The sequence below is a fragment of the Sitodiplosis mosellana genome, unplaced genomic scaffold (genome assembly GCF_009176505.1).
Source record: "Sitodiplosis mosellana isolate CC-2019 unplaced genomic scaffold, AAFC_SMos_1.0 Smas_scaffold_6226, whole genome shotgun sequence".
Lineage (NCBI taxonomy): Eukaryota > Metazoa > Arthropoda > Insecta > Diptera > Cecidomyiidae > Sitodiplosis > Sitodiplosis mosellana.
This window is the reverse complement of record NW_022601467.1, coordinates 9,622,002-9,649,164: the sequence shown is the minus strand read 5'-3', so window position 1 is coordinate 9,649,164 and position 27,163 is coordinate 9,622,002. Positions and strand designations below refer to the sequence as shown.

At 37.7% G+C, this 27,163-nt stretch overlaps 3 protein-coding genes across 6 annotated transcripts; all 3 read right to left on the bottom strand.

Moving 5' to 3' along the window:
• Positions 1-494: 494 nt before the first annotated feature.
• On the bottom strand, positions 495-5,176 carry LOC129578059 (putative alpha-L-fucosidase). The gene is made up of 9 exons (XM_055466127.1): positions 2,671-5,176; positions 2,572-2,601; positions 2,267-2,480; positions 1,941-2,053; positions 1,829-1,876; positions 1,656-1,720; positions 1,477-1,590; positions 1,076-1,419; positions 495-1,003 (listed from the first exon to the last, which is right to left on the bottom strand). Exons 1-9 carry the CDS (start codon positions 3,039-3,041, stop codon positions 875-877), a joined length of 1,428 nt encoding a protein of 475 aa, XP_055322102.1. The 5' UTR covers positions 3,042-5,176; the 3' UTR covers positions 495-874.
• A 590-nt stretch (positions 5,177-5,766) lies between these two features.
• Positions 5,767-9,023, bottom strand: LOC129578058 (putative alpha-L-fucosidase). 2 transcript variants are annotated; one of them, XM_055466126.1, is made up of 8 exons: positions 7,583-9,023; positions 7,476-7,505; positions 7,200-7,413; positions 6,928-7,040; positions 6,750-6,862; positions 6,569-6,682; positions 6,117-6,463; positions 5,767-6,026 (listed from the first exon to the last, which is right to left on the bottom strand). In XM_055466126.1, the coding sequence occupies exons 1-8, from the start codon at positions 7,969-7,971 to the stop codon at positions 5,913-5,915; spliced, it is 1,434 nt and encodes a 477-aa protein (XP_055322101.1). In that variant the 5' UTR covers positions 7,972-9,023; the 3' UTR covers positions 5,767-5,912. The 2 variants fall into 2 exon arrangements, with proteins under 2 accessions (XP_055322101.1, XP_055322100.1); XM_055466125.1 differs by having other exon boundaries at positions 5,767-6,463; positions 7,583-8,091.
• Positions 9,024-9,054: 31 nt separating this feature from the next.
• On the bottom strand, positions 9,055-17,353 carry LOC129578055 (adenylyl cyclase X E-like). 3 transcript variants are annotated; one of them, XM_055466115.1, is made up of 22 exons: positions 17,169-17,352; positions 16,935-17,041; positions 14,954-15,160; positions 14,688-14,825; positions 14,212-14,577; positions 13,965-14,114; positions 13,632-13,756; positions 13,361-13,550; positions 13,183-13,235; positions 12,869-13,105; positions 12,605-12,758; positions 12,439-12,516; positions 12,184-12,332; positions 11,807-12,028; positions 11,393-11,654; positions 11,206-11,298; positions 10,949-11,092; positions 10,754-10,878; positions 10,537-10,631; positions 10,073-10,435; positions 9,767-9,949; positions 9,055-9,545 (listed from the first exon to the last, which is right to left on the bottom strand). In XM_055466115.1, the coding sequence occupies exons 3-22, from the start codon at positions 15,110-15,112 to the stop codon at positions 9,241-9,243; spliced, it is 3,591 nt and encodes a 1,196-aa protein (XP_055322090.1). In that variant the 5' UTR covers positions 15,113-15,160; positions 16,935-17,041; positions 17,169-17,352; the 3' UTR covers positions 9,055-9,240. The 3 variants fall into 3 exon arrangements, with proteins under 3 accessions (XP_055322090.1, XP_055322091.1, XP_055322092.1); XM_055466116.1 differs by having other exon boundaries at positions 9,060-9,545; positions 9,767-9,946; positions 16,935-17,353; XM_055466117.1 differs by lacking the exons at positions 14,954-15,160; positions 16,935-17,041; positions 17,169-17,352 and having other exon boundaries at positions 9,075-9,545; positions 14,723-14,825.
• Between the last annotated feature and the right edge of the window lie 9,810 nt (positions 17,354-27,163).

Sequence of the window (27,163 nt, the reverse complement as noted above, 5' to 3'; positions counted from 1 at the left end):
TTTGCCTCCTATACATCTGATTATATCAATAAGATGAAAACCGGTAATTGACCGCAAAAATTAGTCAAACGTTACTCTGTTCGGCTTGATGACTTTAATGAAAAATATTCAGACATATTGAAATAGACTTATAACGAAGAATATTATCGTCTTCGTTGCATAGAAGCGGTAATAAAAATAGACGAATTTTACACAAATCCGGAAAGTAACGTGGACAGAGTGTCTGCCAACGTAAGCTGGTTCAAATTATGGCCTCAACGAAACGAAGGAAGGACATAAAATAAATAAGTTACAGTACTTTCATGGGCCTAAATAGATCATGAAAAACGCGTGCGTTGGTTTTGGTGCATCAATTATCTCGGGATGGATGGTGTATAAGACGTAAGGACCGCCAGAAAACATATTGTAAAAAAGCAATGGAATGCCGTAAAAAAAGAAAGAAGAAGTGGAACAAAGAGCGGATTTTAATAACAATCAGATGATACAAGTTTCAATTTTCGATGAAAAAAAAGTTTATTGTTCGAATTTTAACCCCTTAATGAAAGAAATTGGGAGACTCTTGCAAATACACAATTCAATTAAAGCAAATAACAATATGGAAAAGAAGAACGGTCGAAATGACGTTTGAATTTTTCTTAGAATTGACTGTCTTTTATCGATCGATTTCATCTTAATTTTTTTTTCCGAGTCAAAAGTCTATTTTGGTTCCACATTGAATTTTCTTTCACAATCATTCGTAAAAAATGAGGAGTGTTATCTCTTGAATAAAATTTATTTTTCCTGAAAAACGTATCATTTCCACTCAGACAGAAGAAGTACTTTGTTTGTGACATAAAAGAGGTTTTTCATGCAATTTTTTCGCTGTCTTTTGAATTTATATCAAATCGTTTGAGATTTTTCTCGGTATATTAATTGCAATCGTCCATGCCGAATGAAGACCCAATTTATCAATTTGTGCTTTATCCGGAAATCGGATAGTCATTGCTTCATTTGATCCAGACCACTGAAAATAAATTTGAATGAAAATTAGTCGGACAGAGAAAGAAAAAACGAAAAATATGAAATTGAAACATACTTCAAGCTCGCCAGGAAAACCAAGCATTCGAACTTCAGCTACCTCAGATTGGCTACCAAGTGAGTAAAGACTTATTTCACCGTATTCATAAGGATACTTCAACACAGTCGCATACACAATCGTACGGTCTGCATCTGCTGATTTGCTTGTGTACCAAACATCCGGTGTTTTTGTGTCATTTTGATAAATCCACGGATGACTTTCATAAATCGCTTCGCCGTTTATCTTCAGCCAGCTTCCCATTTGGAGTAAACGTTCAACGAATATCGGCTGTATCAAGCCATTTTGTGTTGGGCCAACATTCACCAGGACATTTCCACCGGTACTTACGGTGACCACAATTTCTAATGATGAAATTACATTGGAATAATTTCTTTAAAACTATTTAAAATCACTATTACCTTTGATTAATTGTTCCTGGGTCATAAAATCTTCAAGTCGCGCATTCGCCCGATATCCCCAGCTAAATTTATCGATCGTGAAGGCATTTTCATATTTTTTCTTCTGCAGTGTGCCTAACAACAGATTCATTCATAAATATAACATGGATAGATTTGAGTGGCATGCTTGTAGAAGATACCTGGATTGTAGTGATCTGAGCATGTAATAAAATCACCGTGTTTACAAAGTGTCCCAATACCCCATCTAAATCAATAGAATTTGTGAAAAATGACAGGTAAATGAAATTCTCCGGGTACATAGTGGAGTTTTGAGATAACAAGGTAAATGAATTCACCATCAATCCTATTTTACCTATCATTTGTAACGATTGTGTCGCGCACTGGACTCTCATTGTACAACCTATTGGAATTGGAAAATGCGGCTCATACACGTGTTTGATGTACGGAAAATTTCTCCACCTTACCATGCAATGAAACTCGTTGCATTCCAGTAATCGTACTTTGCTTCCCAATCACCATCCGACCAAAGCACCTCTGGCTTATATGTATTTATAAGCTCCAACATTTCAGGGATTACCTAGACGAATGTATAGAATTATTCATTCAATAGACTATAAAACATTCGAAAAATTGAATATGACGACTCACGAAAAAAATCGACAAAATAGATAGCAGCTATTTGAATTGACAAGCTTGCATATATAAACTGAACTTTCAATTCGAAATTTTATCGCTAGCGCCATCTATTGAGATTTTCGACCGAATTCGTTGGAATGGTGTTGATACTCACTTTGTTCACAACAAACAGATTATCATTGAATGTCTTTTGTTTATCACTTAAATACATTGGATTGAACCACTCAAACAGACTATGGTAGAGACCGAATTTGAGTGATGTTTTATTTCGAATTGCAGTGGCAAGATCGGAAATGATATCACGATGCGGTCCAACGTCCACTGAATTCCAGCTGAATGAGTATTTCGATGGCCAAAGAGCGTATCCACTGAAAATAAATTCAAATGAGAATTAGATTTAAAAAAAATTAATCCAGAATTGACTGGAAAACAAAACGAAAGAATGAAATTGAAACATACTCGTGATGTTTGCTCGTCAAGACCACATATCTAAATCACACAAAAAAAGCAATAGAAATTAGTCATTTATCCCGATAAATTGGCTTGTATAAAGATTACTTGGCTCCACTTTGTTCAAATAGAGTCGCCCAATAGTTGGGATCAAAGTGTTCGGCAGTAAATTGTGGCGCAAACTCCTGGTAAGTAAAACCCGGTTTGAAGTTCTTTGTCATGTAGTCCACATAAGACGGAATGCGTTCACTACGCCAATTCGTCCAAAACCATTCAGATCCAAATGTTGGTACAGAGTAGACGCCCCAATGCAGAAAAATGCCAACTTTTGCCTGGTCATACCATTTCGGTAATGGTCGTGTATCTAGTGAATCCCATGTCGGTTGGTATTCCGTTCGACTAACTACCACTTGACTCACAACACAGTTGATCACAAATGCCGCCAAATAAGCAAAAAACCAAACCAGATTTTTTGTCATCGTAGTTTTTTTTTTTGCTTTCTTCTATTTCTCTCTTATTTTATCACTTGACAATGCTCAAATGTTGATCACACCGAACGCACCAGTTAACTGAACTATATATACAACAAGCAAATTGCCGAATGTGCAGTAGCTCATTGAAGTTTATACAAAATTGTTTATAGACAAAACCTTCATTATCTAATCAGTTCGAATGAAACAGCAAGTTTAATGGCTAAAGGCTACAGGGTGGTACAGTGTCTTACTCACTCTACACTATTTTCAACTGATTGTTGGAAATTTTTAAAAACATTCAGAAAATCGTATGTAAAATTTAAAAATCTCTGAGTATCAGCATTAAATTTGATTTTAAAAACCAAAAAAATTGTATGGTTTTTCCGTCAACAATTGTTCACCAGCTAAAGAATCAATTTTGATTAAAAGAGATTTGAATTTTGCCAACTTAACGTCTATTCCGATCAATGGTAATACGACTAACTCGAACCGAGCGATAATTCTAACTGAGAACCTATAACGAAGTGTGGTTCTATTTATTGAACATTTTCAGTGTCACCCTTTTTTGCAATGTCAATACAGATGCGATTTTAATCATAACCGGCGATAGTAGGCACGAGTGACGACAGCGCCCTAGTGCTTTGAAATAAGTCAAACTCGCCTCGACAATTCACTAAGAAACGATTTTTTTTTCAAATTGCCTCGATTTCATCCCCAAGTTAGCGCTAAACTTCGACATATAGCAAATCTTGATATCAATGACATTATATGATGCCAGCAATTCACTAAGCCTTTTTATAAAATCAGCCTCTCTGATCGTCTGTACAAACAGATAGAACACGTCAAACAAGAGAAATAAATTGGCACCTGGAGACTGGTTGGAGAATTAGAGAATCATGGACATAGTTTGCTGTAACAACCACGCGTCTGTGTTAGTTCGACCGTTAAAAGTAGGACACATTGCACTTAGTCCCCAGGTACTAAGTACTGTTTACTATTTTCATGATCAGAAAGGCTGTTATAAAATAAAATGAATTTATTTGCGGAAAAGTGAACTGTTTATTGAGTTTTTAAATTTATCGCATTGATAATCAAATATGTGAAAGAACATAGACTGACTGTTAATTCTATTGCCAAATTCTATTACAAAATAGCTGATATAAAATAAAAAAAACTTTTCCATACTCAATTTTCGTGCCGAAAATGAACACAAAACTTGTGGTATCAATTTAAAAAAAAAAATAATTAGAGAGATTTCAATTTGTCTATTTTGCATTCTTCTAAGTAATTTTTACATCGCCCCGAACTGTTTTTTTTAAATTTATTTCCCATGTTATGTGTTTGCTTTCGGCACGAGAATTGAGTTTGTTCATTCGATACAAAAAACAGAACATGTGTGACCTCTTTGCAGGCTAAACTCTAATACTGATAAAAATGCCATATATTCAGACAGTAATCGAAGTTGTCAGTTTTTATTTGGTTTTCACATTTGTTTAATATTCAAAACTCCCAGAAATGTTATAAATATGTCGAAATCATGCATCTCAGTTATCAATAGTAAAACTCAATGGTTGAAGAAAAAACGGTGTTTTTATGCAAGAATGCAAACAGAAACAATCATTTTGACTTGAATTTTGTTATTTTGTGATAACAACCAAATAATTTATAGAAACAGATGTCATCCAGAAAAATAACAAGAACAAGCAGAATAAACAAAGTTCTTCACTCTAGTTTTTTCTGCTAATAATCGCCCTCATTACACCTTTCCAACGCTTTAGGGAAAAAAATGAAACCACAGTATGTATCGAAAGCAGAGATTACCATGGGATATTTTTATTCATATCGCATAAAAATATCGCATAAAAATAACATTTTTTTTTTACGCGTTGCGTTCGGCGTTCAATGTTCAGAGTCCAAAAATATCTAATATTTTTCGCGCGTTGTGATCAACGAAACGCATAAATACACAATAGCGATTCTGCACACACAGAGTCACTGTTTTTTCGTTATACTCTTCACACTAACGATGCGCTGCGCGGAGCGTGCATGCACATGTTTCGCTCACTTCTTTCTTCGAACACTCTTCGTGTGTCGACACAATGTCTTTGTGTGTATCGCTTGTATCGTCGTTTGTAAACGACGTCAATGAGCTGCGCGATGCATGCATTTATATGTTTCGCTCTTTTCTCTCGATCGACACTCTTCGTACCCAGCTCATTGACGTCGTTTACAAACGACGGCACAAGCGATACACACACAGACATTGTGTTGACACACGAAGAGTGTTCAAAGATAGAAGTGAGCGAAACATGTGTATGTACGCTCCGCGCAGCTCATCGTAAGTGTGAAGAGTATAACGAAAAAACAGTGAGTCTCTGTGTGCAGAATCGCTATTGTGTATTTATGCGTTTCGCTGGACGCAACACGTGAAAAACATCTTTTATTTTTATGCGATATTTCTATTCCATATGAATAAAAATATCCCATAGTAATCTCTGATCGAAAGATAATTTAAAAATAGATATAGATTCAACTGAAGAAGAAGAAGAAGAAGAAGTTACACCCGTGTGTGTCTCCACTTGCATTATATTTGCGTTGGAATGCGTCTTAAGCACTTGTCCATGATACAAATCTGAAACGGCGATGTCATATAAAAGGTGGCACATATATTCTATGTAACGGCTTTACGTTTGAAATTTTCCACTTTATATAAGAACTAAAAGCCTAACCATTTGCAATAGATAGTTTTAGAAATAATTCTCATCAATTTATTTTCAGCTTTTTAAAGAAATGTTTCCAGTTACAAGTCACAAGCATTCGATTCAATCTTAGTCTAGTATTTAATTCTGCAGTGTCAGTGTAGAAAGTTCCGTTGCATTAAGAACGTTTCGGCAAATTAATTGCTATTGTCCATGCTGAATGCAGGCCCAATTTATCGATTTGTGCTTTATTGGGAAATTCAATGTACATTGACTCCTCTGAACCATACCACTGCAAAAATATATCCAAAGCAATACGATTAAATGTTATGTTTAAATAATAAAAGTAAAAACTTCCATAGGAATCATAAAATGAAAATACTTTAAGATTTTTTGGATATCCTAACATTCTCGCCTTGGTATTTTCATCGAATTTGCCGCCAAGCGAATAAAGATTTTTGCCGGCTGAATCATACGGATAGTCCAATACGATTGCATACACAGTTGTGCGGTCTGTTTGTTCTGATTTGCATGTGTACCAGACACCAGTTGTTTCTGTGTCATTTTGATAAATCCATGGACGACTTTCATAGATCGCCTCATCGTTTATATTAAGCCAGCTACCCATTTGCCGCAGGCGTTCAACGAAAATCGGTTGAATCAAACCATTTTGTGTTGGTCCAACATTCACTAGAATATTTCCACCTGTGCTCACAGTGATCACGATTTCTAAAATAGAATTTATTTCATTGTTTATTCATTTGGCAGTATTCTACGTCTCATTTCTTTATTTAAATAAACCGAAGAACCATTTGTTCAGCGCAAAATATCTACCTTTTATTAACTCTTCTTTTGTTAGAAAATCATCGATTTTCGCATCGGCCCTAAAGCCCCAGCTTTTTTTATCAATCGTCATCGCATTTTCCCACTTGTGTTTTTGCAAAACACCTACGAGGCACACATTACATCAATCCTATTAATAATCTTCTTCAAATATTTGCTGCTGTTTAAATACCTGGATTGTATCGATCGCCACATGTGTAAAAGCCGCCGTGTTTACATGCAGCACCTTTTCCCCAACGGTCGTTAACGACTACAGTATTTCTGACTGGACTCTCATTGTAAAGCCTAAATCCAATTTATAATAGTAAACAGGTTGCTATTTGAAGATTATTTTTCAAATTATTGGTTACCATGCAAGAAAACCAGTTGAATCCCAGTATTCGCTTGACGCCTCTTCGTCGCCATCTGACCAAAATACTGCTGGTTTGTAATTGTTCACGATTTCTTTCATTTCTGGCATGACCTAGAGCATAAATACGAACACCGAAATATGGTGAATTTCCGTTTTGAAATGATAGGTGACGTTGCCATAAGGGGGAAAAAGCTTCGATTCACAGATGCAGGGTGAGCTGCCATCTGCAAAATTCGTTGGGGATGAATTGCAAATGGTTCGTGTACTCACTTTGTTCACAACAAACAGATTATCGTTGAATTCTTTTTGCTTATCACTCAGAAACATCGGATTGAACCACTCGTAAAACGAATGATACAGTCCGAATTTAAGCGTTGTATTTGTGCGGATTGCGTTGGACAGTTCACCAATCAAGTCGCGATGCGGGCCAACATCCATGGAATTCCAACCGAACGAATATTTGGACGGCCACAGGGCATACCCACTATATTATATCTTTGCTTTAACATCCGTTACATCAAAGTTGGAAATATTTTCAATACTTACTCATGATGTTTGCTTGTCAGAACCACATATCTGTGAAGAAATAAGAAAATCAAAGTACAAAGTTAGCTCTCACTTCCATTCAATCAATTTACACCGGCAGCAATTACTTGGCTCCACTCTCCGCAAATAACTTGGACCATTCGTCGGCGTTGAAGTGTTCCGCGGTGAATTGTGGTGCAAACTCTTGATAAGTAAAACCTGGTTTAAAGTTCTTCGTCATATAGTCCACATAAGACGGAACGTGTTCATCACGCCAATACTTCCAAAACCATTCAGAGCCAAATGTGGGTACAGAGTAGACGCCCCAATGTAGGAAAATGCCAACTTTTGCGTCATCATACCATGATGGCAATGGCCTTGAATCAAGTGAATCCCAAGTAGGTTCGTATGCCGGCTCTTGTACCGTTATCACTTGATACCTTTCACATTGTACACATGCTATGATCAACGCTTGAAAAATGACAAATAAAATCCACTGTTTTTCCATCAACCGCATTGTTTTGATTTTGCTTTTGATTTTTATATACTTATATCTACACTTTGTCACAAACTGGAATGCACACAGCGGTCAGAACGTATTGCAAATGTTACAACGCGATTTAAATGTTGTCGAAAAACGACGAGAAATCGTACACAAACATCGATAATCTAATCGGCCAGGATGGAGTAATCAAATTTAATAGCTTGACAGAACAGCGTACACATACACTATACACAGATGATATCGACACAAAAATAAAACAACACACAAAAAAACCTCTACCGTTGCTTTGTCCATTTGCTATTGGCTCAATGACTGAGTGTGTATGTACATTGTACACGCTAATCGCCCTGTGCAATGTAATTGAATCAAAGTCGAAGCGTCCAACACTTAGATGTGGCTGTAGATTATGCATGGCTTGTGGCGTTCAATATACAAAATGAAATGCTCTTCTTTCGTGCATGTGTGTGTCTGTTGGTGTGTATGGATGTGAGCACAATTGATTTATAGATGGCAAAATTCGACGCGATTCCATTGATAAGTCAGACGATTTATGCTTTGTTTTTCGCACTTCAATCGCTTCGTTTGTCAACATTTTGTATGGATGTACTCGTAAAGTGTGCGGTAGCAGTAAAATATACGGGCACATAAACAAAACACTTCACATGTAACGCTTGCAAAGTACTTTTAACCTCAGAGCATATTTTTGCGTAGCATCGATTCGGGCGTTTTTTTTTCTCTCTTGCTTCTGAATTCTAAAGCTGAAACTCTCGCTCTCTCGCTTCTTTCTCTCTTTCTCTTGAAGCATGCACATGTCAAGTGATTAGACTTTAGACAATCGTTGATCAAGATTTAAAGGTTCCATGAACGTACAAAAACACACTGTTCCAATGTGACTCAAAGACATTTAAAATTGCATTCACACTTTGGATTCATGTAAATAAATACAATTGCTTCTAAACTCATTTCCGTTGTTCTGCTTTGCACTTTCCAATTTGATTTCGAAATAGATGCTCTTTTGTTCGAATTTTAAATCATTTTCTTTTCAGATAAATAGGAAAAATCGGTTCGCTGAAATGGAAAATACGTACAAAAACACTTGAATAAAACATATTTTTTTTTACTTCTTTGCCTTCCGTTCTCAATATATCAGATTGACAAGGAATACGCATCTCTCCTTTTTTCTCCTTCTCGTTCTCATTTCGTTCGTCCAATTGTGCAAGTTAAAATAAATCTAATAAATGCTCTTCATCGAAGAAATAATCATGATGAACTACTTATTTGCTAAAAATGTGTATCGAAGTGATGTAATTCCACTGGTTGTGGTTCTTTCACGAATTCGAGTTGTTCATTAATGAGCGCAAAGTAGGTCGGTATGTTGCCACGGCCTTTAATAAACGTTTCACCACGATATTTACAGCGAATGCCGAACGATTGTAATTCTTCCGCTGATTCTTTGGTAAGCTGTATTTTACCCGGAATACCCGTGCTATCCATTCGACTCGCCATATTGACTGCGTTGCCCCATACATCATAAAGCGGCTTACTCGAACCGACCACGCCTGCCATCACTTTGCCGTGAGCGATTCCTGTAATCAATGCCAATAAAATAAGTCTTTGAGCAAATGATTCCATTTCTTCATTTCATTTCAGCTCTTCATTCTTTCGCATTCTGTTTAAAAAGCCAAATGAAATGAAATGAAATGAAATGAAACATGGGCGAAAATAGAAGAGAACCGCAGAATAATAGTAGTATTAAAGACATGAGAAAAGAATAAAAAAGAAGAAGCTAAAAGAATAAATCTCTCACCAATTCGCAGTTTTCCATCACTTTGAAAGTTCTCCGTATTAAATGCCTCAAGTATTCGCATAAGCTCAAGTGCGAATTCGGTTAATACGTAAACAACATTCTGCGATTGTCTGCCGCTCTGTTTTCGTTCTCGCTTCGATGGATCGTATCTTGGATTTTTCTTTGGACTTTTTGGTACAGCTTCTGGAAATACGTTTTTTTTTTTAAATTTTTTGTTTTTCGGATTTTAATTGAAGTCGTGGTGGTGTTTTCTTCTCTTTTCTCTCTCTAGTGGTCTGTGTTGTCTTAGATTTAAATCCAACTTACTGAAATTGAATGTATTCCAACTCCTACGGCCATTCGACAGTAATGACGTACGTTGATTGGGCGAACTGCAGCCACTGTTTGATCCGGATGAATCACTACGGCCTGGATCCAATCCGCATGCCACCATATACGTCCAGCCCGATACCTTAATCTTTTCTAATTTCAATGGGCCAGTTTTCGATAATAGCTTTTCGTCGAAATCACAAATAATCCGGTTTAATATGCTTAAAATATTTCGTTCAATATCCGCTGTCGCATCAGACTGGATGTCATAGTTGGTGATGGTTGCAAACATAATTGCAACATTATCATACTCCTCGTAATACAATTCGTCCTTCATTTGACGGTTCATGTAAATTTCAGCTGCGAAAGGTCAAACAATACAGTTTTAATTTTAACATCACATCGCACAAAAGCGCCTTTTCAGGCTCACTTCAGACAGTATGAGTGCGAAATGAACCCACCTACGTGCGCTGGCAAAATATTTTGCACTAATATTCGAATGGTGTCTTTCGTACATTCTGATTCCTCTTGACGCTGCTGAAGTTGTTGTTTCCATCTATTTTTGTAGAGTGTGGAAAAAAAAAAAGAATATTCGAAGAAAAATTCGCAATTTTCGGTACGAAAATTGACGCAACAAAAAACAAAAACATAATAAATAACATTCAATTAAATTCTAACGTGTAATCAACCCGAGTAATGTATTCAGTTTGTCTGTCAACCATGTGCAAAGAGGCCGTAATGAAGATAACAATGAGGATGTGTCCAACTCTTGCATCTAGAGAAGCGCTTATCGATGGCCCGTTCTACAGGGAATTTTTTTTAAAAATCAATGATGAGTGGAATAAAAAGAGACTATTAGTTTGTGTTTCCTACCTCAAACAAAAAATCATATGGACCAAAAATTATCCATGAATAAAAGCCGACAATTAAGCTGCCAACAACCAATTTCAGGACAAAATGGATGCGAACAAACAAAAAGTTAGTGCAAATGGCCATAATTAAACTCTGCGTGATGCCCTGCAAAGAATTTTAACCAAAGAAAAGAGAGATAAAAACAGGAAACAGAGAAAGAGAGACTGAGTTGAGTAACTTTTCGAAATTAAATGACAAAAATCGAGTTCGGAAATTACCCATTGATTTGAGCACGGTGAATATTTAGGTGGCACAACGACATCCACTTCACTATCCTCATCGGTACATTCGTTAGCTACATCGCATCCAATCTATGAATAAAAATCGAGAGAAAAAAAACGAAAATCGCGTGTAAATAAAAAGAAACGTTATATTGCTGGTGCTAGCACCGCATTTGCCTCTTACTAAATGAATTAAGGCGCTGAGCGTAAGCACGCAGACTGACACAAAATAAATCAGCATTCTAGCCACAGCATTGCTCATGACACTCTTCGATGTATTGAATAAGTATCTCAAAAATGGGTTGGTTGGCAATTCAATCAAGTTTGGATCGTCTTCGTTTATTGGCCTTAACAATATCCAGATTTTTTTAAACCAAGTTATCGCTAAGAAGAAAAGTAAAACTAAAAAAGCGACTGCATTCAACATCCAATAGCTCCAACCGTCACTGTATTAAGAACCAATCGAACGAGAAAGAGAACGAGAAAAAAACGAACAACAACAAAAACGAAAGAAAAAAAATCAATGAATAAAAAAAAGTGTAACGCTGTATAAAAGTGAGTGATGTGCAATGATGGTGTGAATTTTGAAAATGCTTACGGATTATTCAGTGCCTGCGCCACGATGATTCCAATGAAAACGATGAAGCACATGAATGTGCTGTACTTGAGCATTAAATCTTGTTCATGTAAAAAAGACATCTCCCACTTTTTATTGCGAAATCGCAATAGAATTGTCGAGACCTTACTGCTGAATGACGAACGCTCGTATTCGGCATCCTCGCAGCTATCACGGCGACGACTCGAAAACAAGTGATTGAAACTGACGAGAGAGATAAATACGATGAGCACAAGAGAAATAAAGAGAGAGAGAGAGGGAGAGAGAGAAAATGAATAAAAGAGAGTTAAACCGAATCATTGCAAAGCAATTGCATATTATTTACAGCCCAGCCCGCAAATACCAAATGCAACACTCACTGGAATTTTCCAATCGGCATTCGGTCCAGCTCCAGTGCCATTTCGGTATTGGTTTGTTTCATGATTTGCATATACTGTTCCATCGAATTTTGCATAAAATTTTTGCCAATGTAATTTCGATGCAGCGTACAGTCAATGAATAGTTTCTTCTATAAATTATGGAAACGAGAGAACATTTACATTAATTCTACGATGATAATAATCAGAATCAGCACTGTTGCCTCCTGTGAAGAGGGGGAGGGCAAAATACGTTACATTATTGCGTGTTGACCGGCTCATCATTCGTTTTACGCCAGACGAATACCTTCGGTTCAGCTCGTCCGGACTGTAATACTGAATGCAAACATTTTTCAAATTGAATTTGTGCACACAATTTTAAGCTATAAAGTGAATGCATTGCAATGCATTGCCAGTAACTTACGTGAAAATCACCACCATAGTACTGCGGTGATATCAAAAATGTTTCAATGTTATTTCGGATGAGGACGGGATCTTTTTTTGCCATTTCCGTGCCCGGTTCGAAAAAGTATTGGTCTTCTAATAATTCAAGTGTTTGCTGAGTGATGTGAACTTTGCTGCAAATGGAAATTTAAATTGAATAAACCAAAGAACAAATGTGGGTTGGCCAAAGTGCCACATTGCGCACAAGTGCAGTTTTGTACATGGGTACGTGCGGTTTACATACCCTGGCACTCCAGTTGTTTCCAATCGATTTGCAATGCTCACATCCTTCGACCAAATGTCATACTGCCATTTACAGGCGCCAATCACACCCGACATTATTGAGCCCGAATGAACGCCAATTCGCATATCAATATTCAGATTGTTTCGTTGGGCGCGTACCTCACGAATGTCACGAATCATTCGTAGCCCCAAGTCAACGCAACTCCTCGCATGCTGTGGATTCGGTTCTGGAACACCACTGCATAAATGATTAAAAATCAACAACAAAAATTCAAAATAAACCCTTTGATGTAAAATTAATAGACGAAAACCAACCTCACACAATAGTAGCAATCCCCCAAGAATTTTATGCGCAGAACATTGTACTCCTGCAAACAGATCGTTATGCAATTAATCGCCATTATAAATTCCATGAGTGGCAAGTTCATAGAATCATAAACGAACAATAACAATGCGGCCAACAACATGGAGAAGAAAGTGAAAAAAGCTTTACCTCGGAAGCCTGATCGAATTTAACGAATAGTTCGTGTAAAACGTCGACCAACGTTTTAACCGGTAGCTGAGTCGTGATGTATGTGTAATTCACAACGTCGGCATAAAGTACGCTGACGCTTTTATGGTGCTCAATATAAAGTTTGATTGGTTGTCCACGCCATTGACGTCTCGGTATCGGAATATCGAGGCTGTGCTGCAAGTGTGCTTGTAATTACATTTCTTACACGAAACACTTTCGCTTCGTTTATTTCGAGAAAAAAATCAATTACCTCTTGGCATTTAATTCCTGTGTTGATTCGTGTTTCTCTTGTCGAATTTTCTCAATCATGCCACGGATGGCTTTCTCAAGCACGGATGCCGTATGCGCTGGCAGAATGCTTAGCAGTAAATTTTTCTGCAAACAAAAGGCGAACCGAGAAGAGAAAAAAAAAACAAACACACATACATAATGACATTACAACAAACATAAAAGGGTAAAATATCAATATCCAATACAATAAAAAAAAGACACGTTGGCTTTAAATCGAGTATCATGGAGGACAGTAAACGGAATAAGTAGAAGGAAAAGAGAAAATAGAGGGAAAAAAACATGTTCAACAAACTTCTTGATCTCGAGCATACCGCAACAGCAAATTCCCTTCGACACATTCTCTGCGGTCAAGGAATGCCCTTCGGATTGCCACCTCATTCTGCAAACGTACATACACTCCAAAGAAATTGACAGCGAGCAAATACACCAAATCGGTGAATGTCTAAATGATGATGCAGTAGAAATAATAGGCAAAAAAATGCATGAATTCCTAAAATAATCGGCAAAATTGTTGAGAAATTCATCGAGAAGTTAATTACTTTGATTACGGCATGCTCGTCTACACGATAAGTCATAACATGTGTCACCAGTAAATAGCTAAATGTGGTTGCCATTGCCAAAATGACGCTGTGCAAATTCTCGGGCAGTGGCAAGAATATGTAAATTGCAAAAATGGTGTAAGCATCATAGCTGGGCCGCAGTATCACACGTGTTATCACAGAATGGTACAATGGTACGATGATATCCAACATAACCAGACCAATGACGGTTGCCACCGATCCGAAATTTGGTATCCAAGTTTGTTTTTTAATTAAATGCTCATTGAAGGACGATATCAATGACACCCACACAACAATTATGCTCGCCAAGTTACAATACACTTCCGGACTAATTGGCGCTGATTTCTGTGAAGCAAATAAATTGTATTGAGAGCATTTCAACGGAATTATTGTTTTAAACGAAGCGAAACAAATGACAAAAAAACGCGAATTTGTCTCTATATTATTGAATCTACCTGTGTTGCAACTAAAACAATTGTATGAGCCATACCAACTATGGTGTGCATCACAAAAAACACCGACAAATAACTGCGCTGCAATCGTTGCACGTACGTTCGATAAAACGTTTCTAGGCCCAAGTTTTTACATTCCGTCTACGGGAATAATAGAAACAGAGAAAAAAATACACACAAACAATTTTTCCTTTGAAAATAAAATGCATTCATAAAATAGTTGAAAAAGGAGTAAAAACAACAACAAAGTGAGTAGCGTGTTAACGTACCCGTAAATTGCCCCATTCCCATCGGCGATAATCGTAGATTTCACGAAACTTCTTATTGTTTGCTTTATCATTGTCATCATCATCGTCCATCGACTCCGAGAGATGTCTTAACTGTCTTCGGCTTAATTGTTCTGATTGTCGGCGCACAACAATATCCATTCTGAGTATTCACAGTCAGCCTCAACCTATATGGTTTCTCTATTCAAACTGGAATCAACAAGCAATTTACAATGAATGGAATACTTTATGAATGAAGTGAACGTGCGATTTTATGCATTCAAGTTAAGCCATCCAGCAACTAATAATTGATGTGTCAACCGAAAAAAAAATTGATTGATGGTGTAGGTATATAACTTTTACTGGAATGTGTATTGAGCTTTGGGGTTTTGACGAATTTTATCTTATCTGTCCGCTGAAAAACCCTGATATATTTGCACGACAATCAACTTCTAATTCATTTGTTTCACTCTATTGAAATCAAATTCCATTTTTTCGACTTAAAATCGTTTATTTATTATTTTTTTCTGACATGTGGCTGTGTATGTGGTTTCTTTTGACAATTCAAGCGGGTCAATATGATAACAAAAAAAAAATGTTTACAAAAGATTCTTCGTAATCGACAAAATAGATGAGCCATACACTAATCAATCTGACTTGTTCACATCGAAATATGTTGGATACATAAACCCATTATCATGCAATATTTGCCTTGGGTTGATTTCATTAACATCAGTGTGTGACCTACGAAAGTTTTGCTGATTAAAATACTTTTGAGAAATCGATTGCATCAATTGCTAAATGGATTGATTTCTCGATATATTCAATGATAACAACACCAACAATAGCAATAAAAAACGTCATCATAGCTCATGTGAACGAGGAAAAACATCAACTTCAAACGATATTTTCAGATTGGTCAACCTTTTTTTCGAATTTGTTGAAGTTAGATACAAATTAGTTTGAAGAGTAGATAAAATTGACTCATTTCGTTTATCACTTGTTGCCTTGTTTTTTTTTCTGGCCTTCGGGCATGATGTTCACAATTGAGACAGTGATTTTGTTTTGTTTTTTTCTCGATAAAATAATGGAAAATTTACACATTTTCCAAGCTTCAGCATCAATGTCTGTTTAGAAGCTAAAAAACTACACAATTTCTAAAACACTCGTACTTCGTATGGTACCGCTCAAATTGTAGCGAATAAATTTTGCAATTTTTTTTTTTGCGAATTAAACGAGGAGTTTTCTGTGCACCATCGATAATGTGAGCAACTGTGTCTCGTTACGAGACTCTCGTATCGGTGACACAAATTTCAAAACTGTCAATATTCGAAAAGCTCCCAAGAGCATAGTGATAAGTGGATCTGTTGTCGATCCAACTTCTGGTTCAATTTCAATCAACATTTGGGCACCATTCATTCGGTCATCTGATCGAAGGGGAGAAAAAAAGGCAGCAGCAAAAACAAGGAAAATAAAATGAGCGAGAAAAAAAGTAACACAAACATATAAACACTGTACACAAAAGCCCTTGAATATGTATTAATCGAAGTTTTCAATCAGACCCAAATATGAAATGTCTGTCATTATTGAGCGTTACGTAAACTTTTTTGCCAAATTAATGGGTTGATGTCACATCGGCGCAGACATGAAACCATTGAAAATGGTCTCGACTTAATGCATGCAACGCCGTTCGACACAAAACGATACTATATGCGGTTGATCGACCGCACTAGAGATCACACTGTGAGGTGTAAAAAGTTCATCATCAACCACAGCAACAACAACTCTCTGTCTGTCTCTCTCTCTCTCTCCCAGCCAAAAGCTAGTTTTTCGCATTTATAAATCATTATGGTTATCAATTTATCACCGTGCTGATGATCTCCATTAAATTTTTTTAACAATCAATCAACCGAAAAAAGGCGATTCTTTCGATGCGACAACGAAGTGTAAAAAAATCAAGTGGAAAATAACGGATAACACTCACGTAAATATTCTGTCGACATTCTATGAGTATCCACTTTTGGTTCACTAATACCTTGTGCGTTATTATTCAGTCTGAATTCACTGCACAATGCGTATGTAACTTAAACTCTGTCATTGAAGTATATAAAATTGATTTGATTCTAATGAATTTTCTTTTTTTTCTCGTTGTACTGAGAAAACAGAATGAAAATTTAAAAAAATTGAAAGAAAACTGTACACCAGATTATGTTCGTACCAAGTGTCTGTCATGTGCAAACACAAACACGGGGCTCCGAGAAGAATAGGAAATTGTTTAAGAGTTTATCGTATCGGAGTGATTTGCTTTTTCATTTCGATTGCTACAATTTTTTGATGTATATTGGTTGAAATAGCTGACTGGATGACTGGACTATACATCGCTTACAATGTGTAACTGATTGCTTCACTAGAAATAGATAAGCCGAATATTTCAATCGTATACGAATCCAAAATCGGAACACTTCAAACACACATTTCTTTTCTGTCAATGTGAGTATGCGAACGGTGCACTTGTCTTTGCGCTATGCCGCAATTTTATTACATATTTCCCATTGGTGCCGTGTGCGCGCACCGCACACACGTACATTTACGCGCTCCATCACATAAAGATACAACTGAATCAGTGTATTTATTGCAAATAAACATAAAGAAAGAAAATAAGTGTCTTGAATCATTGTGGCATTGTTTCGAAATCGTAATTTCACTCGAAAATTAATGAATCACATTGATACTAGTATGATTCATTGCAAAAGTATGTAAATATGATGTTATCACATTTATTATTTATCGGCAAATCAATTTCATTGAATGCTTGGTGCGATTCTCGCTGCGACAACAGCAAAACACCAACGTGTTTTCTTTGAGAGTGTCAATTGTGTGCGTGTTTTTTCGTATGTTATGAAAAAGCAGCGACGTTTCCGATTTTCTCGATGTCGCACACCGGTTTGCGAGACTTTGTCACTTTCGTCGTCTGTCATCATCATTGTTGTCGTCATCGTCGTCGTTTTCATCTAGATAGGATGGGGACGATGGGCTCGCAGTGGGACCTGCCAATCGACATCATTTCATGCGGTGTATAAAAGTGGTAATCTGTACAGATGAGCGAATATGCAAGAATAACCATGTCAATAAATCGGAAAAATTGATTTTGTTCGTGCGCGCGATATCAAGTTTGTGTGATTTGTGTTTGATGCTTTTTAACTGCTGATTTGTTTTTTCCAGCGTTGCACTGCAATAAATATGGGAATTTGCTATATTCTTTTTTTCATTCTCTCGCTCGCTCGCTCGTTCGCTCGCTCGTTTTTTGCTCCAACACTCGATTTCTCTCCATCACTTGACTCTTTCGCTTGTGCAAATAATAATCAATGCGCGAAAATTTACGTACGGATATTTATGCTCGTGTTAGGTCGTTTGAAAATTTTATTATTTACTGAATTGCATTGGGAGCGCGGAGACAGGAGATGGATGCGGAGTGAAGTGCATACAAGCGATGAAATATTCCATTTTCGTGCACAAATTCGAGATGAACGAGCTAGAGGAACGAGAGGGTAAAAGCATGGCTTAAAAATAAAGCGTAATTTCCGTTGTTTTTACTATTATACGGTGTAGGTAAAACCGTGGCGGCATATATGCTCTCATTAACGATTTCATGCGTGGCACAAAATGAATGTGCACACACGAAAGCCAACTGGTTGAGATGATTATAGAGAGTGTGAGAGAAAGTAAAAAAAAAAACGTTGTGCGACAGCGATTGCATATGTGTGTGTGTGTTTTATAATGAAAAACATCGGTGATAAATTACGCGATTCAATTGGATTTTCATTTACAATGGCTTAAAAGTCAACATAGAAGGAAAACACTCACACACACACGCATATCCACACGATGAGCGCTCATGAAGAATCGTCGAATCGAAAATGGAAATGTTTCGAAGTGGTTTGGGCGAGATAGCAAAAGTATACGAAGTGGAAATCACAAGCATAAAAATATTGATAATTGACACAGTCGAAAATCAAATCAATCAATCAAAAATTCGCAGTGCAAATGTTTTAACTCAGGTTCTTTATTACATGCACAACTGTGACAAGCGTAACTCGATTTTTTTCCACCGTTGCCGTCGTCGTCGTCATCGTCATCGCCACCACCATCACCATCGATGTTGCCGCTACCGCCGTGGAGCTGATGTGTATTAAAAATTATTCGATAAGAATGAGCTATGGCTATGTTTTTATGCCATCGCTGCTGCTGCTGCTGCTGCTCTTTATCTATATCCCTCTTTCGATGTGTGTGCTCTACATGTGAGATGAATTTATGATTTTGCTTTTGATTGTTTTACATTATTCGGTTCAGTGTTTCTTTGACAGGTCCGCCGATTTTTATTCGGCCGTATTTGTTTTTCGAATTATCACTTAATTCGATTTGATGCCATTCTTCTGCGCAATTCGAGATAAAGAGACCGAGAGAGAGAGAGAGAGAGAGAGAGAGAGAGAGAACGACGATGACAACGAGAAAAAAAAGAGAGAAAAAGCCAATCCTCCCCCACTCTTGGCTTAGTTGCTTTTTATTTGGCGTTGGTGAAACGATGCGCGAGGCCAAAAACGTGAATCACATGTTAAAAACAATCATTACGCTGATTGAAAGAAACGCATTGGAAATCACAATGGAAATTTATACAAACAAAACAATGCCAAATCATTTCTCTGGCAAGAAGGAGGGAGAATGCCTCCATTTCATTATCGTGTCAGTCTTTGAAGTACGGCACGCACTTCGATAATCAACTATTCACATTCCAGCACAAAATCATATCCCGGATGATTCCAACGATATTGCAATCTATCGTTAGAGTATTGAGATTGAAATCGTATAATTTATGTGTGTTCGTTTCGATTGTATGCGCGGCGGTCGTCGTCGCTGTCGCCGCCACCACTTCTGCCGGTTCAGCGGCGAATTGAATTCGATTGTCGAACGCAAAAGGAAAACGCTCTTTTAATTATATCGAACGTGAAAAGGAGCAAGAGAAAGAAAGAGCGCGCAAAGTGTTTTAGGAACAACGAGTTGTTATGAAAAAGAAATGCTTTTCAAGACAAACTAAAAAGCACTTAATTTCATAACCAGAAAATGCGCATTTGGTATCATCGCTTGCGATAACCACATCCACGATTCCAATCCAACCATTTCATACCAATATGCATATTTATGCTGAGCACAACTTAACCGATTCAACATCATTCACACGTAGTTCGTCTGTGTGTCTGGTATATCGGTGATGTGTATTGTTCACTCTGGCATATACTACATAGGATGTATATTCTGAAACGGCGCATTTATCGCGTGAACGATGATTTCAACGTTTACTGTGATTGCATTCGCTGGTTGCCGGTGCTGTTGTCGATCCGTGCTATTTTCTCTCACACTTTCTCTTTCCACACCAGATCCATTCGACGCGCCACTTAAGCCATTGAAATTCACAGGAAAATTACCGCCTTGGAAAGTCCCTTTCGAAGATTTTATTAAATTTCTTTAACCTAGTTTAAATCATTACATATACTATGCTCGCTGGCGTTGCCATTGCCATTGCCAATGCAATGTGCTGCGATGTGGGTGTGTGTTTGTACTACACGATGCTATGTTAATATTATACTTATTGAACACTGATTGAACATCGCTTATGGTTCTTATTTGATAATGGTTTGCATCCGAGCGGTGAAAATTTCGTATGATGAGTGTTGGATGTGTGTTGGATATGTGTGTGTGTGTGTGTTTCCATTGAAATGTTTACTCAACGTAAAATTAAAAACATTTCAATGGTTTTCGCGGTAATAGCGTAATGGCGCAGTACACGGTTTTACATTACCCAGAGTGATAGACGTACACACATATATGCACATTTAACGAGTATACACATGAAAAGAAACAAAAAAAACACCCTTCGTCGTAGATGCTGAAACGGCGACGGTAGTAACGTTATAACGACTTGCCGAAGAAGACTTTCAGATGTTTTCGTTTCATCAAACATTTTCGTACGATTTATTTTCTTTATAGTGATTCACATACGCAGCAATTCGAATGGCATGATTTTGACTGGGTTTGGTTTGGTTGGTTAGTGTGTGCGCGCACGGGCTCAAGGCGAAATACTTAAGCAATTATCGAGTGCTGATTGAGCTTAGGTTTGGAAAATGTACTGAACATTGATGGAGTCTTGGTTTTAGTGGTTGATTATTTCGTTATGATAAACCCGATTTGGAACACATTTTTAACGGTGTGTTGTACCGCATTCTATATTTTTGCACCATATTTCGATTTTCCGAAAAATGTGGGAATCGTGTGGGAAGGATTCCGCAAGTAGCAACGACTAGCAGCATTTTGTGAACAAAACAAGTCATTGTGATTTTGTAAATCACAACCGACAATCGAACCTTTAATTGAAACGCTTACTCTATGGGGCGCACAAGTGGCCTGATAGATTATGTGGATGGATGTCGTCCCGATTCGCAAACAACTAATAACATGGACCGTTGACTCTATTATTATTTCGGAATATTATAATTAAAATAGATGTATCGAATTACAAGCACTTATTAATGAAGCATTTTACGCGCATCCAACACTAAAATTGGTCATCCTACTTGCAGCCGGATAGATGAAGAGCGAGCGAAAGAGAAACAGATAGTATAGTTTTCCAGTCGATTTTTGGAACGCATGCATGTGAACCTGAGCACACATCCGCCGTTTAAATAATAATTGTATACCATGTTTAAGAACGATTACAATTAATTTAAATTTATAGAAAATTATATTATGCGCATATTAGCTTTCTTGTGCAGAAAATTTAATTTGATTGCGTTGGTGTGTGTGTGTGTGTGTGTGTGTATGCATATCATAGCAACAGTGTACAAGTAAGCCAACCACCCAGTCAGTCAGTTAGTCGGTTGTGTTTGTGAGAAAAACTATGAATCCCTTCGAATACTAAAACGGAATTATTTATGAGCAAAACAATCTGATCATTTCCATTTCGGGTTTGTATGTTATATTAATATCCATCTCCTTGTTCGTACAAAATTTATAAGGATAATTTCGTGTGAGATGTGCGAAAGCGAGAGCTGGAATTGGAATTGCAATGGTGAAGGAGCGACGGAGATGGAGCGTGAGAATGAAAATGCAAAGAGTGAGTAAGTGAACGAATGTGGAAGAGAGAGACAGTTTTGGTATTTGCGTCGGCGAATGCCACACAGTGGAGAGTTTATAAAGAGCTTGATGTTAAATTTATGTATGAAGCATGATTTATTTTGGAAGCGGCTCAATTATGTGAATCACCGATGTAAATCAATGTGTCTCTTGAATTCAACTCATTCGAGCTAAAGCGGTTATTTGACGACATACAATTTGTTAAAGTCTATTTCGGCAAAAGTTTAGTTTTTTCTGCTGCAAAATCGACACTGTATTTCGTTTCGTATCGTTTGCAGCGCCAGAATCCTTTTCGCTTTTCTGAAATTGAAGGTTCACATTAACTTGACTGCTGCACACTATACAAACGATTTAATGCGAAACAAACGAAGTGTTGTTGCCTTTTTTCCTCTCTCTCTCTCTCTCCCTCTCTCTCTCTCGGTGTGTATGTGAAAAATTACAATTTTACTTATGGCATACTTCGGTGCGGTCATTGTATGTTGGGATCCACTCGACTCCTTTCGTCTACACTTTTTTCATCCATTCGTGTTGCATTCCAGTTTAATGATCGTTGCACTTTTCGCTATGCTCCATGCACAATTGCTGCTACACGACAATCGTACATAGTGTAACATGTATGTTGTTGCCTACATGCATCATCAGCTGGCAAGTGTTTTTGCCACCAGAAAAATCTCTTTTTCTCATCCTCTACACTGCTGTTGCTACTCCTGTTGCCGCTGTCGCTGCCATTTTCCATGCAGTCGAAACGCACAACTGTGGCACACTGCACACATTAAACACTATACGGAATAATCATTTTCAATTTATATTATGTAGCACATTTCATGCCATTGAAATTAAATTGTTTGGAAATCGTATTGATATGATTTTTGGTGTCTCGCACCCTCCGGACTCCGGTGCTGCTGCTGCAATGCCAGCGAATTTGTCTCCGATTTTTTGGGTTTAATATGGTTGCATTGTTGGTTTTTAGACCGCTACACATCCCAACTCTCTATGACCCCACCTCATTTCTATCATCCGTTTCGGAAGTGATTGCACTCGATGTATGCAAGTCGAGAGAAAGTTTCGGCATGTTTGTTTGGTCGCTGTTACGGTCGCTGTTACAGTCGCTGATATTTTAATATCCATCTCTTTCTGTCGCAAAATGGTGCTCCGCAATGGTGCCGGGTATCATTACACATCCACATGCACATTGCACATACACATGCGTCCTGCAAAATCTGACAGATTCCGTAACTGCTTTTTATTTCTGTTCATTTAAATGTTAATGCTCCTATAATGCATACTTATTGCTTGTCTGCAAAAATTTTACGGTCAATATGCAAAACTAATGAAACGAAAGTGCATCGCACTAGTTCATCAGCAGTCAGCTATTTTCGTTTTTCTACACGATATTTTCATTTGCACGCATTCAAATTGCATGGATTTCGGAGTGGTTTGAGAATATGGGCATGTATGGTGCATACACCTTACCTAGTTAGAATTTGGTGTGGAGCGGTTCTTGCGAATGAGATTACGAATGGAAGAGAAGTGCGCTACCTCCGCAATCGATGATTATCTTTTTCAATTTCATCCAAATGCTTTGACCATACATTTGAAACGACCAAATCCCACTGCTTGAATGTCTCTCTCTCTCTCTCTCTCTCTCTCTCTCTCTCTCTCTCCCTCCCTCTCTCTCCCTCCCTCTCTCTCTCTCTCTCTCTCTTGCGGTTTCACTTTTTCTACCTTTGCCATTTCATAATGGGATTGTGTGTTTGGATTTGGCATTGTACACATTCCCGCAGCTCAATGACCACCAGCATCAACATCCAGCCATTAAATATTACTTAACTTTAAAACTAGATTTGCATGTTAAATCGACATTTGAAAATCTCTCGGCGGCTAATTATTTTCCGCATTTCTTTTCAATTTTCCCAAATCCAATTGGTTTTTATTTGTGTTCGTTTTTCGCAAAGTCAAAATTCAATCGAGGGCGAAACCAAAAATCAACGTGTGTATGTATGTGTGTGGCGAATATCGAACGAAAAAAAAAATCTAACCCAATAAGTCTTACAATAATAAATCATTAGAAGCTGTTTTGGTAGCAAGCGCGTATATAACTCAATTCAGATCTTTATTACAGCTCTCAAAGTTATGTGATGATCGCGATGGCGATAAGAAAGACGTGATGTTTATATTGGAAATAAGCTTTTTAAACGTGCATCGGCCACACAGTGAACAACAATTCTCCGTTCTTTTCACGTCCGTTTAATCTACAGAATACAAGAGTTTTTTTTTTCTGTTTCGGGAAGAGGGAAGGCAGAGCAGGGTGTGTGTGTGTGTGTGTTAAAAAAATGTTTGCCCAAGGATATTCCATTTACTTGCATCGAATTGTGCTTATCATCATAGTAAATCGGTTTACTTTTGCACCGCGCTGCTTAAAATCCTTCCAAAGATATTTTATTAATGCGAATGGCAACGGCAGCATCGACGTAGAATAAAGCTCAATCTCAATGTCGAATACAAGTTTTCGATGTTAAAAAGGGCTCATGAAAATGCTGAAAGTGACAAAAAAATCGTAACGACGACAAAAAAAAAACTGACGAATAGTAAAGTGTTTGTATGGACTAAAAGCATATTGTATGTTGAATGCTGATATGCACGAGTGTCAAAATCAATGGTTTTTCGTGCTGCAGCGTGTGCTGCTGGTGATGTGCCTGAAATTGTTTGGGCCACGCGGGAAAAAAAGTGCGCCGAATTGAAAAGACTGGTTGTTGTTTTTGCTCTTTTTTTTGGAATTTATGCCAAACCATTTCAGAAAGCGTTCATCCATACGCCAGAAAAGCATTGCGATAATATAAGGTATTTACTTGGAATCATGAAACATTTTGATATACATTCAGATGATGGTGAAAGCGCATGCATGCATCACGCAACGAATGCACACTATAAACTGTTGCAAATGATGCTCTGTGATCGAGTGCAGCAGCGGCAGCGAACGAAAAGGTGTAGCTTTGCGATCGGGAGAGAGGGAGGGGGGGGTGGTAAATCCCCGGATCGAAGTGTTGAAATGCAAATTCAATACACTCTATATTCTCGAGTATTATTTTTACTGCCGTAAAATGATTTGACAAATCTATGTGCAGCTGAGTTGTTATACATTGAAATCGTTAGGAATAAAATCTGTTCTGGCGCGCACGTCTCTGTGTGTGCGCACATGGTGTATAGTTTGTTTGCTTTCGTCGTCTACAAGGAATAAATCGATTAAGAGTATGAAATATTCATAAATGCGAAAATCTTTTTCGATTTCACTTTGATTCTCTTTCCATTCGCCTATGTGACTTTCCACCCACTCTTTTTTCTCGCTCTTTCTCTCTCTCTCTCTCTCTCTCCCTCTCTACACGTCATTTCCTCAGAAATGCATCGTTCATGCTGTTCCGCATCACTTGGCTTTGAAGAACCCAGGTAATACTACAACTACATCACGAAGCTTAGATTTTTTCTTCTTCTTTGCCACCGAATTTTCCATCGTCAACTTTCAGTGATTTTTTGCATAAGAGTAAGCGGTGCTTCATCCACTCGATGGGAAGTCAGTATGAAATGCACGAGCACAATGAATATTGGCGAGAATTATGATGGCACACAATGTGCGGAGGGAACGATAAATAGATGCGCTGCAAAATTGTGTGAAGCATAGTGAAGATGTATTCATTCAAAATTTGCGTTGGATCTTCGGCCAATGTGTGTGTCGTGTCTGTTCAGTAAGGCGCGAGTTTAACGGTAAACGGCACGAAGCCGTACTCCGAAGAAAAATTGTTCGACATCCAAGAAAAGAAGAGTAAAAAAGACACATAATCCAGCTAAAGAAATCAAAATAACGTGCATTAGCGAGCAGAGACTCTCACGCGCGTTCTCTTATCATACGACAGGTGAGCATCGAACAATGCACACAAAATATCAATGATCTAATTCTGGGAATTGTTACAATGCATTGCATTGTATTTAACAAGCGCAAAGAACATTTTTCTTGAAATCACTCTTAGCCGGGCAAATGCAGATGCTGCCGTGAAGTCTCTAAATTTGGTTATTTTTCCTGTCAGAAATACCTTACAATATACATAACTAGAGGTAAATCATTTATTAGACATTTTCCTCCTTTATTTCGAGTTTAGATCCTTCATATTTTCTGTGTGTGTACTCGATGTGCCCAACCATTGACGCATTGTCACACAAATGCATCATACCAAGAGTGCTTTTTTACTCAAAAAAGCGAAAATTATATCTTTTTTCCTGTGAGAAAGAATAATAAATTTTCGAATTGAGAAAATGGCTTTCCACGATTCCATTCACGGGGAATGAAGGAGAAGAAAAAAAACACGGTTACTCTATCGTCGGTAATAATGCCGTTGCTTTTTCTTACGTTGCCAATGAGTGAGTGAGTGAGTGTGCTATGTGCTTGCTTCATCTGCTTTTGCTTGAGACATCTTCAGGCGAAGCGCTACATGTGTTTGGTTATTTCCGCCATTGCTTTTCCATCATTACACTTTCTTTTCGCTATTATCTATCATCTTATGCTCGATTTTTCTTCTTCTTTCTCTCCGCTCTGGCACCGCAAATTTAAACGCGCGCGGACACACACACACACACACACAGCAGCAGCAGCGAGATAGACGTATATACTTGTGCGCTCCTTTCACACTGGTGCTTGCATTCATTGGCGATAATTCAGATTTTATGCACATTGTCTAAGCGTGCGGCTTAAGATCGCTTTGAATAAATGAAAAATGCTTGAGATGTTACCGCTATATCGTTGCTTCTGTATCGAGAGGGCGATATTTGTGGAGGTGAGTATGAGCTCGCCCATGATAAGAGGCGCTTAGAATTACGTTACACATACCAACAAAATGCCTTACATTGCTAGAGATGAGAATAATGATGTTATGTTTCTATACCTGTGAATTGCATGGCCGTCCCGTACGCTGCGGCTTCACGGTTGTTTCAATGTTGCGTTGCTCGTCGTCGTTGTGGATGTTTTTATCGGATCGCGAT